The sequence below is a fragment of the Ciona intestinalis genome, chromosome 1 (genome assembly GCF_000224145.3).
Source record: "Ciona intestinalis chromosome 1, KH, whole genome shotgun sequence".
Lineage (NCBI taxonomy): Eukaryota > Metazoa > Chordata > Ascidiacea > Phlebobranchia > Cionidae > Ciona > Ciona intestinalis.
The window spans coordinates 5,623,782-5,637,272 of record NC_020166.2 but is presented as its reverse complement, the minus strand read 5'-3'; the positions used below and the strand labels follow the sequence as shown (position 1 = coordinate 5,637,272).

Sequence of the window (13,491 nt, the reverse complement as noted above, 5' to 3'; positions counted from 1 at the left end):
GAATTAGTGCAAAAAGAAAGCACAGCTCTAATGATTACGCACGTATTATAACTGCAATAATTAGATTATTTAACTTTTTACTGCTATGGCCCATTAAGCTTGATAAAAAAAAAACTAAAAATAACCAACAAAGCAGTTTTCGGTCTCCTTTTGTGACCGTACAGCAGTAGGTAAAATGTATTCCTAAATAATCAGATTCAGGACAAGTCAAAAGTAACTTTAGGGGACAGTTATATTCGTTTAATTACACAAGTTAAGAACGACTACAAAGGTTGTATGCGTTTGGTTACGGGAAAGCAAGTACGAGTGCGAAACTATCGTGCATTATAAGCCATTTGCGTTATGCACCCCTACTTGCGGTTCTATTTTTGTCCGGCGCCGTGGTAAAGTGGTTTGCGCGCCTGCCTGTAAACAAGAGTAAATAGCTCGTCGCTGCCAACATTATAGGCGTATGTGTCCTTGAGCAAAACAGTTAATGGCATTTGCTCTAATTAGTTGTCCAAATTATCAGCATACATAAAACAAAGAAAAAAATCCCTTTCACAAAGTAATAATCATCCACAAAGTAACATACATGGTAACTCGCAAGCCGGCACGAGGTGTTTGAAACAAAACACTCTTGTTATAACGACTCTCGTTTTCCGGCTAAAGTAATGTCACACTCTTTCATTCATATTAGTGAAATGATGTGGGTGTTTTATTCTGTGTTATGTGCTCATTTTTTACAACTTTTCTCTCTTGTTATTTTCTTGTTCTTTCACAGGCAAAGCTGGGTAAGTTGATTACTCTGACCTAAACGAATTGCGCATGCAAATCGATCCTATAGTTTGCTAAATTGACTTTGGTCTATATATCGCTTTCACTTAACTGTGCAACGACAATGTAGAACCGCCAGAAAATCGATACAGCAGTCACTTTATATAGACCCTTTTCGCAGTGCTGTTTCAGTTTTAAGCACATTTAGCGCAAAGTATGTTAATATTGTCAAGTGTAGTTTTAGCACATTTATCAAATATACTAGTTCTTTATGGAACTGTTCACGCTTTGAAAACAACAGAGCATCAGGCTCTCATTGGAACCCGGTGTTCAGCCAGGTAAATTTCAGTATTTGACTCTTAATGTTACGATATCTGAAATTGTTTGTATTCTTTTACTTGTATTGATAGATGTTTGGAAAGACATGATGACGAGTTTGAACAAAGTTCTGCGGATCAAAATATTTGGGACAGTTCAGAGGTTGGTTTACTCGTTATTAACACCAAACAGATATGTATGAACAGATGCAATTTTTAAGACTTAGAATTTGTTTCAATTTTAGATCCGTTTGTCGAAGTACAAAGACTGCCTTACTCTTGGAACATTAAAATGCTTTCAATGCATAAACCCGTGCTTGAGAAGCTTCACCAGTATGAACCAGTGTATGATGTTTTGTCACGACTCATTGGAGTGTATGATGAGGTCAGTGAATCATATGGTATACTAAAACAAATCGTTATATTCTTACGTTTGTCAAAACAGAGTTACATATATCTCATATAAATCAATACAAACTTGAGGTTTATTTTAGCCACTTTACTCGCAGCTGTGTTTTCTTAAAAGAAATGAGTGAACATAAGATGGGATATTGTCCTGCTGCCTCAACTATATCGTACACAGATTACCAAGAAAATGTGGGATATGGTCTTGTTGAATATCTAAGAAACACTTCGGCACAGATGTCTTGTAGTAATGAATGTCAGAGCGATTTCCAATGCAAAACAAATTTAAAGGTTGGTGTGTCAAACTGCTTTATAAATTACTTAAACTTGTTTGGGCAATATAGACGTTGGCATCATCTCAACAATCTTTTGCTATACTTCCATGTGACTATATTATAAGAATAACTAACCCAGCTGTGTTATACATGCTTCCGTATTTACAGCTCGTTGTATTTATCCAGTGTTGTAGGAGCGTGTGCCAGAATATATGCCGACATCCATTGAATCGCAAAGCCTGGCTTCCACCACCGGTAGCAACTTCGGATATAAGAATATTAGAAAATAGATATGGTCTTGCAATGCTTCGGTGGAGACCCGGAATATCAACGACAGTAAATTGTTTTTTTTAAGCAATATACTTTTAATAAAGAGTCGTATGATATATTTTTAATGCGAGTGTCGTAGCAGGCTGCCAAATCAGTCATGTTTGTGGTGGAAGAGCAATATTACTTATCGAAAGGGATTCCAAAAAGATGGAGAAACTGGAACATCGTAGCGCAAGTAAGAGTAGCAACGATTTCTCGTTATGTTATCTTAGGTTATTGACTTAAATTGTTTTAACTTTGACGACTTTACTTCGAGACTTTACATTAGCAACAGTTAAGTGTGCTGAACGCTATACAATTCTCATGCCCGCCAAGCATGTATATATTTTTTCGTCGTAGGCTACATGGTGTACTGAATACGCTCAATATATATAATAGACCGGCAGGTGTTAGCGGAAGCTTTTCTTTATAAAAAATTATCACCCAGCTACATTTTCTTTTCCAGACGTCAGACACTACGATGAAACTGCACCACTTGCGCAGAGGATATTGGTATCGATTTCGAATCGCTGCAGTCAACCTAAATGGAACAAAAGGTTTCACCGTCGCCCAGCAACCCTTCCGTCTTTCTGCAAGTGGGTCGATATGAGCATTAATTTTGCCAAATAGTAAAGTTGAACAAGCATTCGAAGTTTATTGAATGTAACTGATACATACACCCTCGTTGCGAAACAATGACATTCAATTTAACTCGGGTGTCTTATATGTTTTACGCCCCGTGCCCGCTTACGAGTTACAACATACGTGTGCATTGTGGATGATTTTGTTTTCTCTGTGGCGGACATTGTAAACAATCTGTTGGTGGCCATTGTGTTAAAGCAATTGTTGATAAGTGCATTTCCCACACAAACAATTAGTCTGAAGGGGACGTTTTACCTGATTTGTACAAAACATGAACGGTAAATTTGTGAATTGTTTTTAGAGCCAAGAATTCCTCCGCCAGCAAGAAACATTGAACAAGTGAGCATTCGTATTGTTCGTGGAATGAAACTCAATCTGCAATTACGGTGGAAATTGGAAAAAGACGTACCCAATGATTTGCCCATAAAAGGTATAATGTTTTGATAAAGACTTGACTGAAAGTGCCTTATACTACTGTGCGCATAATGCTTCTTTTCCGTGTAAAACTACCTATATGTTATCTATGTATTTTTTTAGGATTTCATATTCGTTTCTCTGAGACCAGTACCTCTGGTCACCCAATCCGACACAAAACACGACACAAATTTGTGCGAGCAACACACCGAATTTATTCTGGAGGTGATACATGGTGGCTTACTTGGGTTCGAAACCTTCGGTTTTACAACCACTATAACATTTCTATTGTTACCGCAAGTGGCTGGAAGAACTATACCTTGTACAGCAGACGAACTTATACCTCTGGTAAGAATTTTCCCGGTAAATAATAAAAGCATCGTAAATCCAAAGCCGCAGTCGCCATGTGTCACAAACTAGGTTGTAGGGCTCACACTTTACGATTTTCAACAGTATTAGGCAACATACAGATATTATTATGCTTCATCCAACAGCAGTACACTTAACGCTCGACATAAAAACCGCTTTAATGATAAATCTTTTCAGCTACGTATCCCCACCAAGCTCCGACTCAAAACCCGCGAAACGTCTTAATCCACCCCCCATTCACCATAAAAAACAACACCGTTCAAACCAACCTGACATGGCAGTTCACTTACTCAGGTATGGTGAAGTAGAAACATATAGGTTTGCCCAGTGTCTGTTTTAATGGTTTGGACGTTTTTGTCGAAACCAAAGGATAGTGGATTAGCTCGTAAACGCCAGCATCGCTGTTGGTGTATCTTTGAACAAAACATTATACGGGCTTTGTTTCATTCCAATAATCACCAACGGTGTGTTCTTGTCAGCTTATCTAAAAAAACAATCACCCTCAACTTTGTAGTAATTTATAGGCGGGCAGGAATCGTATAAAATAGGGCTTTCGTCTGTCGATTCCCGTTGCCCTGCCATGTAAAAAAAATAATAACACCAATTTTTTAACTTTTATAGAAGCTGCAATGGCGACAGTAAAGTTTATGGTCGAGTGGACCGTTGATTTTTGTTTAGGGGAATACCCAGTTTCGCCTTTTAACCAAGAACTCGTCAGCGTAAGCTTATTTCATTTTTTTCTGGAAATGATGCATAGCTGTAAATTCTATATCCTTTATAAGTGTTTGACATTCGTCAGAAAATCCAATTCCAAGTGAAAAATTATGGCGCACTTTCAGAAAACCGCTTTTCTATTGGTGGACCTTGGCCTTGCTTGTCGTTACTTTGTCTCGGTTCAAGCCATGTATGGTTCGCTCCGACACCAATGGTCTACTCCGGTGAAAATAATCATTGATACTCCGCCATGCGTTCTGCAACAAGAATGGTTGGTAACAAACTTGCCAGGTTCTTGCACATTTCCAAAGATGGAAAACTTCGGTCTGTACAAGCTTTCGTTTAGCTTCCCAATATACTCTTGGTGTCAGTTTTTTTATTAACCTGGGCATTTTTCTTCACATTAGAGGTTTTACGGATTCCTGTAACGGTGGTCGAAACGAACTCTGTGAACGAAGTCGATAAAACAACCGGGAAACTAACTTGGGAGGGAAATACAGACGGTTTCATGAACCTTTTAGTTGATGGATACTTTGTCACTTATTCCAGTGATAAATCTGCAGCAAAGAAATGGCAATTGGTGGAGTTTAATGTAGGTTCTCAATCCGCATAAATGATTAGGAAGCTTTTTACAAAAGAAGATTATTTTGCAAGCAACTCTAATACAAATTTTGGTCTGTAAAGGATAATAGATTATATTTAGGTGACGTCAACTCTGAATATTTCACCATTAGTACGAAATGTGACTTACACAGTGGAGCTATTCCAGGTATCGGGGAAGTTTGCTTGTTCAGCATCTGTTACCAAATTCACGACCAGGATATGAGGAGACTGATAATTGTATAAACACGATATAGCATACTGCATGACGCTTATATAATATATATTATATATATAGACTTTTTCGTCCAAAGTTGTTTTTCTTTTGTTGTTGTTTGCCATTTACCGTACATCTTAATTCTCAAACCTGCCATCCAAAATTCTAAATAATTTTGATTGAAATTAAATCATAGTATGGTACAGCAGTCGGGGAAGATGGGACAGTTATAGGCACATATTGCCCAATTTTTCTAAAATCAAAATACATGATCACAATTTTCGGGTGATATCACGATCCCCAGTCGGGTTTTTCAAGTGGCCTTAATAATCATTCGGGCCTAAAGATCGCCTATGCCGTATTCTCGATTATGTATGAATTTTATCTTTGGAATATCAAAAGAAAAATTGAGATCAATCAGGGATAATGCGTTCTATTTTAACCGAGTTTGATTATCATTGACAAACCAAAACAGGGCCGCATGTGATAAACGGTAGATACACCATACATTTAAAATGTCAACTGGTATCTAAGGTCATTTAGTAAAAGCATGGAAAGCGAAACACCCTTACAAGTTCGCTTACAACTATCTCTTCAAACCTCTTGGTTCAGCCATTGTTGTATAACTGATATGTTTTAACGCCATTTGCTGGTTGGTTGGACACTTATTAGGATTGTCGGCCGTATGGTTTGTCAAAACAAATATCGAATGCCTTGAGGATAACCTTGCCTTCACAAGCAGCATTGGTTGGGAAGAGTTGCCAATGAAAGCTTTATTTGTTTCTTGTTTAATCCTGTCTTTTAACCTGCTTGTGATTCGTAAGGAGAACCTAACAAAACTTTTCTCATTTCATGTTGAATATACGAGGAGGGGTGAAGAGTACCATGAGAGTAAACCGATTGCTTTTTCTTAAAAGTTTTCGTCTCAACTTAACACGAAACGTGATTTGAATTATCCGGTCTATCAGATGCTTCTAAACTCTCTCGGTAGATCTGTAGAAAATGTTTAGATGTTACGTAGCGCTATAACATATTCAAAGCTGGATCGGTAAAAATCCATAAACACGCTTTTATGACGAACATGAATATTCATAATTAATATTTTTTTGAATTATAAAAAAAATATTTTAAAATTGGTACTGCTAGGGTTTAGTACTCTAGTTAGTACAGTGCCAAAGTTTTATGTTAGAAGCACGCGTAGAAGGTGTTGAGAGTTGCCGCTATGATTTTTGTATTCTAAAATCACCATGGTTCACCAGCACAAAATATATCAATCGAAATGAATATAGTATACGACAACGCCGCAATTGAAAAATCATGCATATCTGGCGACACCTTATGACGAAGGGCGCCACCAATAAACCAATCTAATCAGCATGACACAGCACACAAAGCTCGCTGTTGTTTAAGTCAAGCGCATTGGTATTAGCATAGATACCTAAACATATGTTCAGGTGTCTATTGTATTAGTAAATACATCAAACGCAATATACCAAAATTAAACATTATTACAGTTTTATGTTATAAAAACTAACATAAAATGAACAAAATTATATTTATTTTGATAATGAATAGCGTAGTCCAGTATTATGTTGGTTTTTCTCGGCTTCATATACGGTCAATGCTGTGTTGTTCTAATGTGATTGTTACTTTAGAAACACAGTTGGTGAAAACTTAATTAAAACAACTTGCCAATTTGAACAGATGTCTCGCTGGCGCTTTGTGTATAGACCTATAACGAGAGAGTTAAAAGGATCTGATAGTCCGGATACTTCAATCATGTACGTTTCGTGTTAAGTTGAGGAGACTTTTAGGAAAAAGCAATCGGTTTACTTTTATGGTACTCGCCGTCTCTTATCGTCAACATGAAATGAGAAAAGATTTGTCCCTTACAGATTACACGCAGGTTTTAATCGCGTATACTTTACATGTAATATGAGGTGTACTGTAGTTACACTATCGGTACACATACCCCTTATACTAAGTAGATGTATTTAAATAGGCTAGGTGTGACATTGTGGGGTTACTTGGAATGACAAAAATTATAAGGGAGTTAATGTAACGAATCACATCACAATCTGTCCCCAGAACGATGGTCACAGAAATTAACGTACACAGCGTTTCATGCTTATATAAACTGGCTTTGCTACTGTTTTGGAAACTTCTATATACGCACAACTAAGGCCTGGCTTTAAGTAAACCCAAAACCCTCGCAAAATATACATATCTGGTGGTACAGGTAGATGTTTATTCAATGCATTCAATGTAGTCATACATATATAAAATATAACTACCATGGAAATACATATCCATTAGCGAATAAAACCACATATGATAGAACAAAGAGATGGTTAAGTCTAACCAGTGATCACCCAACCAACATATAGAAAGCGTTAAGATAAACTTATGTGCAACACATCGATCTGTCATTTACTGAGAAATAATCATGTATCTCAGAAAATGAAAAAAGTTTATACAAAAACCATTGCGTCAGATAGCTAAAAAAGAAAAAGAAATTTTGCTATAAAAACTCGTTGGCAAGTGATAAATCGCAGATCATTCTGAACAACCAAAGATGAACTACAAAGTAACATTCGTGATTGCTGTTTTGCTCGCCTGCGTCCTAACAACCTCCGGGCTTGCTCGCAGGAGACGACGAATTGCAGCTAGAATTGGTAGTGGAGTTGCCCAAACAGGAGGAGAATTAATAGCTGGACAAGCTCTTGAATCTTCAACTGGTGGTGGCAGTTGGTCTCCATGGACAAAATGGAACCAGCAACGAAAAATGGAAAATGCTATGAGTAAGCGACTGTTATAATGTTTTAACCTTACTTTGTCGCCAGCTATGCATAATATTTAAATGACACTGTTATAATACATTACAGATGACGAAATGGATGCTGAACTTCTCCTCAATCTTTTGAAAGAAGAGTAAGCGTTCTTATGCTTGGTCGCGGGTGCGTTTTTCAGGACAATATTAATATTGTAACAAACTTAACATTTTGTCCTTTATTTACAGAAGAATTACAAACTGCGTATAAATTCCGGAAAATAAATAAATACAAAAACAAAACAAAAATGTTTCATTTGCTTTCAAAAACTGTCAACAGAAAAAACTCGCAAACAGCTTAGACAGAATTTCACAAAGCGTTGAGTTTAAAACGGCCTTAGGAAGGCGGTGACTTTTACTTTTTACTTTATCCTCCCGCGTGGCGGAAAAACGATGGTCGTTAAAAACGGACGTGTTCTGTTTCACACACCTGGTGCCAGCTTACGAGTTACTTAGTATGATACTTTGTTAGTAATTCAATTTTTTTTATGTGTGTCTGATTATTTAGACAACCTATTAGTGACCACCTGGTTGGAGCAATTAATCATTACCTCTTGGTAAGAGGCAGGCGCGCTAACCAACTGTAATACAGCGATTGCTACTATACGCTTGCGCACAAAAAATAAGACTATAAAGGTGACTGTACACAGAATGTGTATTGCGTTAACGTGCGTAAATCGCATCCGAAAACGGTCCGACAGATTACGTATACGTAAACGGAACGCAAACCATCCGTTAAAGGGCGCTGCGCACAGAATCCGTCATCGCACAATTTTACGCTTGGTCGCGCATGTAAACAAACGGCCGAAGACTGGTGATGTGCAAAGACTGAATTTTACGTGCGCATGCGCATACGGACGGAACCGGAACGAAACGAATCCTGTGTACAGCCACCTTAAACATTATGCGAGACAAAAAATTACCCGGGTCTGAATTATTTCTGGTAACGTTAGTAGCCTAAAGGTCATTTTTTACTACAAATGTTGTTGTGCGCGTTGGTGGCCCCATATAGGATTGTTTTTTTTTTCGCTATAGGTGTCGTTCGGGAGTTGTTCTGCTGCGATTTTCGTGCAAGTGTCCTTACGAAGTAGACGGGACGCTTCTCTGAGTCTCGTAGGGTCTAATTCCAATTGTCCTTTTGGAATATCTAGCCTCGATTATAAGGACAACTCGGCCAGGGTTAGGTCTGTGTTGAAAATGACTTATACGAAGTATCAACATTATATTGTGCTATTTACCAACTTAATCCTGTGTATTTTCGAATTATTAAAATTACACCTCGTGTGCGAAACGATAAATACCTCCTCGTGTGTTTTAATATATTTCTTTGAAGTGTTTTGAGTTTGGAAATATTGGGCAATATGGGCTTAATGGTCCTGTTTTCCTCCACACTATAATTGTTTTATATGGTTCCAACGACACACTGGCAGGTTTGAACACGGTTCTGCTGGTTAAAAAGTTTGGGACAGTTTTAGAGGTTTGTTCATATTTATTCGGTTTTAATCTCCGGCTCGTGACTAATAGTTTACCTCGCCACGCTGCCTGTAACTAAGACGTTCGTGTTCTTGAAAAGAACACCTAATAAGAATTGCTCCAACCCAGTAGTCCTGGTTGTCTAAATTATCAACGATACATTTTATTTTCTCGCTCTATTTGGTAGTAAACAAGGATCATTCAAAGAATTATAAAACCACATGCTCACGACTCGCATAGACCGTGGTTAATTGTTTAAAACACGATTGAGATATTTGGATATTATGTGCTAAAAGTGTCCCATCTCCCCCAACCCTGCTATATCCCACCTAGAAGTACTGCAATGCAGCTTTGTGTGAATAATGTTCTCACGCTGGAACCACTGGTATCTTGATCATCGATACATTAAAGTCCTCGGATTGGGCCTCTTTTTTTTATAAGGAATTTCGAAAAATTACGAGCAAGACTCTTATATGGGAATAATCGTAACGCATTCTCATCGAGGTAAATAATACAACCTAGAAATATGCATTTAAATATTTTAGTTGAAACTTGGAAACGTTAAAATAAGAGCGAGAAACAAGTCGTGCGTGAACAGTGATAAGAAAAGCAGAATACTAGGTCAAATAGTGATAAGGAAAACACAAAAGAGCACAAATAGTGAGAAGAGACACATTTATAACTAACGAAAAAAAATAAGAGAATTAAATATTAAGATTAATGCGAAAATACAAACAACAAGAACAACTGTTTTTTTATGAAAAAGGGTCTGTATGATCACTACGAGCCCAATATTGAATATAGAGTCCAGTGTCGTGATATATTCGTTCCGATATATATATATCTGTACTGGTCGCTGGTTGTGCATGCGCGGAGTCGCTACTGCGCATATGTAGTAGATTGGAACAAATGCAATACGAGTTTTAATAAATACGTACCGACCGAAAAAAGTTCTGGGGAAAAGTATCACTTTATTTTTTTATGCTTTTGTGAAATCCTTTTTTTCGATGAGAATAACATGCTACAGTACATAGATAGATGTATGCGTAAGTTATACTTTGGCCAAAAAGATCGAAATATTAATATTTATATCATTCAAATTATGATCATACTTTTTTTATATTTAACAGCCGCCCCCCGCACGTTTTTGAAGGAAATAAAGTTTATTTTTAGGTATTACGCAGCGCTATAACATATTCAAAGTTGACTAAATATAGAATTTTATAAATATGTTTTTTTATGACGAATATTAATATTCATAATTATTTTTGTTTCGAATTTTAACGTTTTTATAAATCGTTACTGCTGGGGTCTAATTAGTACAGTGTCCCAATTTTAGGTGAATAGCACTAGTAGAAAGTATCAAAAATGGCCGCTATGATATCTCGTTAACGAATCGGGCACCATGTTTTGTTGACCAGGACGTTATTTAATTCCATAAACAAAAGGGAAGCCAGCCATACGCCATTGTTGCACTTTCTTGTTTTTTATTTTGTGCTGCGTCGACTGATGTCAAGCATAAATGCTACTAATCGTTGTTCTGTAATTAGCGCGAATGTTTATCGAACCAACAGATGCGACTACTTTCCTATGGCCTCAATAACGGCCGTGGCTTCTTTTTCAATGGCAGAATAATGCACTTCGCTTCCTTGCAAAGTACGTGACATAAACGCAACGGGCCGGCTTCCTTGAATTAATGTTGCTGACACCGCGATGTCCGAGGCATCACACCCTACCACTAAGGAAGTGAGTTCACCAATGCCGGTTACCTTGCGAATTTTATCGGCAAAACGGTATATCCACTTTGAATATATTACGCAAACATCCTTAAAACGCGCCGAAAGCTTCAAAGATCTGCCGGTGGTGCAAACTCTTTCAGAGGTCGCATACGTTCTGGGTCCAGCTTTACAAAATTATTCCCAACAAGGTAACCAAGGATATGTACGTTCCAAACAGTAACCACAGATTTCGAATCGTTCAAGGAAAATTTATTTTACGCAGGGCATGTTCACTTTTAGTTCTGCCACCAAGAGTTACGTTCTCTTAATATGGAAATGTGTCTTTTAATACATCTTCTTTGCAAAATTGGAAATTGATCTTTCGTTGTAATACCGCAACATCGTTTTTCACATCAAACGGAATTGGTAAAAAATCATAAAGCCGACCGTTTGCTTCAAATGCGGTTTCCGTTCATTTACGAATTGGAATCTGGCGGTATGCGCTTCTCAAATCAAATTTTAAAAATATTTAACACTTTGCAAGTTTGTTAATGTATATACGTTATTCAATATACACAAACGTTTCGTACGGCGATACCACCTGTGCTCGCCAAGACGAGGAGCTTGCTTGAATTATCTTCCCTTCGAGGAGCTTGTCGGTGTTTTCTTTAATAAACAATTTATCTTCCGGACTATATCGTCGAGATTTCGTTGCTATTGGCTTGACATCTGACGATAGGTTCGAAAAGAATGAGGCTTCCTCAATCATACCGACAGCACAAATCAAACCAACTCCGATGACCAAGTCTGACGATCAACTGCCTTCGGGTTCAAAAATAACTCTTTGATGCTTGCTTTAAAAGTACAAACCTAAAATAACACCACAACAAAGTTTGTGTAGTATGTTTAGTTTCGTATCTTGGTACTGAACAACTTTCACGACCAAGTCAACCAAACAGAAACAAACAGAACGGAGTTTCACTGATGAACACGCCATACGAACTTGGTGCGTTGACATATGTGAGTTTAAGCGTAATTTAGTGCAAACTGAGTTATCGATGTAACAGCGAACGAGCTACACCGAAAGCTTGCTCTAGTTATAAGTATGTGAGTTCATTAATTTCGAGCAACCGTTATTTGGCGGACGCTATGAGATGACAAACCATTCATAAAAGCATTGCGAACCAACTCTTTTCTATAATCCTCCCCGCTGACATCTTTAAATTCACTTTTCCTTACTGAACGAATGGGGATTGTGAAGTAAAACGCATACATTGTTATCGGGCCTCTGCTTTCTAGTTGGTTAACTGTGTCGTGCAAATATTACATTAACTGGTTTAACGAACACACGTTTCAATTTATTTGCAGCAGCATAATAATAGTACGTCGTACAATCTTCTATATGCTCGTAAACGTCTGCACTGACATATACAAACAAGGTACTTAACTTACCAGGAGGTTCGACAGGTTGAACTTCCGCTTGTAATAACCACTTGGCTAAGAAATCGTTGAACACCGTCAACTATATTGCTTCAACTGCTTCGCTGCTTTTGGAGAATCAAATCCACATCAAACCGTGATGACCGAAGTAGTTTGTTTTTAGTTAAAGTCAACTTAAACGCGTACTCTAACGTAACTGCAGTACAAACGGCAAATAAACACATACAAACTGAGTAACGAGGATTATTAGGACAAATGGGAGAAAAGTAGGAATGTTGATTAGGAGCGGCGCGTAACATCAATAGGAGAGAAGGAATTTAGCGAAAATATTCACTACAGTATCTTGCTGGCGCTTTGTGTATAGACCTATCGAGAGACTTTAGAAGCATCTGATAGACCGGATACTTCATTTCGTGTTAAGCTGAGGAAACTTTTAAGAAAAAGCAATCTGTTTACTTTTACGGTACACTCCGCCACCTCCTCGTCTATTCAACATGAAATGAAAAACCGTTTTGTCTATCAATTAACCAATCGACTTGGCAAAGTATACCAGGTTTCCCTTACAGATCTCACGCAGATTAATCATGTATAATACATGTAATATGATGTGTACTGTAGTTACATACTATCGGTAAGTATATACGTTGTACTAAGCGGGAGTATGTGAATAAGCTAGGTGTGGCATTGTCGGACCGCTTGACTTGACAAGCAATTGAAAAAAACGAAGTTTCTATAATAAGGAATATTACGTACACTGCGTTCCTTGCAAATATAAACTGGCTTTTCTATTGTACCGGAAACCCGTTACACACACGATGTACATATTTCCCGACGTAGCCAGTATAGCGATCACCTTTAAGTAAACGCAAACTCCTTGCAAAACAAACTTGAATAAATCACATTGGAGTTGGGTGTGTGTGATAATATCATGAAGTATGGCCACGTCATGCGTAGTATATATAACCTTGAAGACACACGGTGCTGCATACACATCGGGTGGTTGCAGGTAGAT

The 13,491-nt window shown here is 37.7% G+C and overlaps 2 protein-coding genes across 5 annotated transcripts in view; both read left to right on the top strand.

Moving 5' to 3' along the window:
• Positions 1-920: 920 nt before the first annotated feature.
• LOC101243428 (anosmin-1) lies at positions 921-5,120 on the top strand. 3 transcript variants are annotated; one of them, XM_026834416.1, is made up of 14 exons: positions 921-1,094; positions 1,167-1,236; positions 1,319-1,458; positions 1,583-1,769; positions 1,940-2,089; positions 2,163-2,258; positions 2,529-2,658; positions 3,006-3,134; positions 3,242-3,466; positions 3,665-3,781; positions 4,109-4,206; positions 4,327-4,527; positions 4,605-4,793; positions 4,905-5,120. In XM_026834416.1, exons 1-14 carry the CDS (start codon positions 973-975, stop codon positions 5,025-5,027), a joined length of 1,977 nt encoding a protein of 658 aa, XP_026690217.1. In that variant the 5' UTR covers positions 921-972; the 3' UTR covers positions 5,028-5,120. The 3 variants fall into 3 exon arrangements, with proteins under 3 accessions (XP_026690217.1, XP_026690219.1, XP_026690222.1); XM_026834418.1 differs by having other exon boundaries at positions 922-1,094; positions 2,166-2,258; XM_026834421.1 differs by having other exon boundaries at positions 923-1,094; positions 4,327-4,525; positions 4,609-4,793.
• Positions 5,121-7,422: 2,302 nt separating this feature from the next.
• The window catches only part of meta6 (Ci-META6), a 6,526-nt gene continuing 457 nt past the window's right edge, over positions 7,423-13,491 (top strand). Inside the window, 3 exon segments of one of the 2 annotated variants that reach the window (NM_001032445.1) lie at positions 7,589-7,819; positions 7,904-7,975; positions 8,038-8,097. In NM_001032445.1, coding sequence (NP_001027617.1) covers positions 7,594-7,819; positions 7,904-7,953 — 276 coding nt within the window. In that variant the 5' untranslated portion in view covers positions 7,589-7,593 and the 3' untranslated portion in view covers positions 7,954-7,975; positions 8,038-8,097. 2 annotated transcript variants of the gene reach the window in all.

What these genes read in the sequence shown, in the direction of transcription:
- LOC101243428 (XM_026834416.1), top strand. Translation starts at nt 973, where the DNA reads ATGTTAATATTGTCAAGTGTAGTTTTAGCACATTTATCAAATATACTA. An exon ending in ATGGCAGTTCACTTACTCAG is followed by an intron (nt 3,782 to 4,108) that starts GTATGGTGAAGT and finishes TAACTTTTATAG; the next exon opens with AAGCTGCAATGGCGACAGTA. An exon ending in TTAACCAAGAACTCGTCAGC is followed by an intron (nt 4,207 to 4,326) that starts GTAAGCTTATTT and finishes GCGCACTTTCAG; the next exon opens with AAAACCGCTTTTCTATTGGT.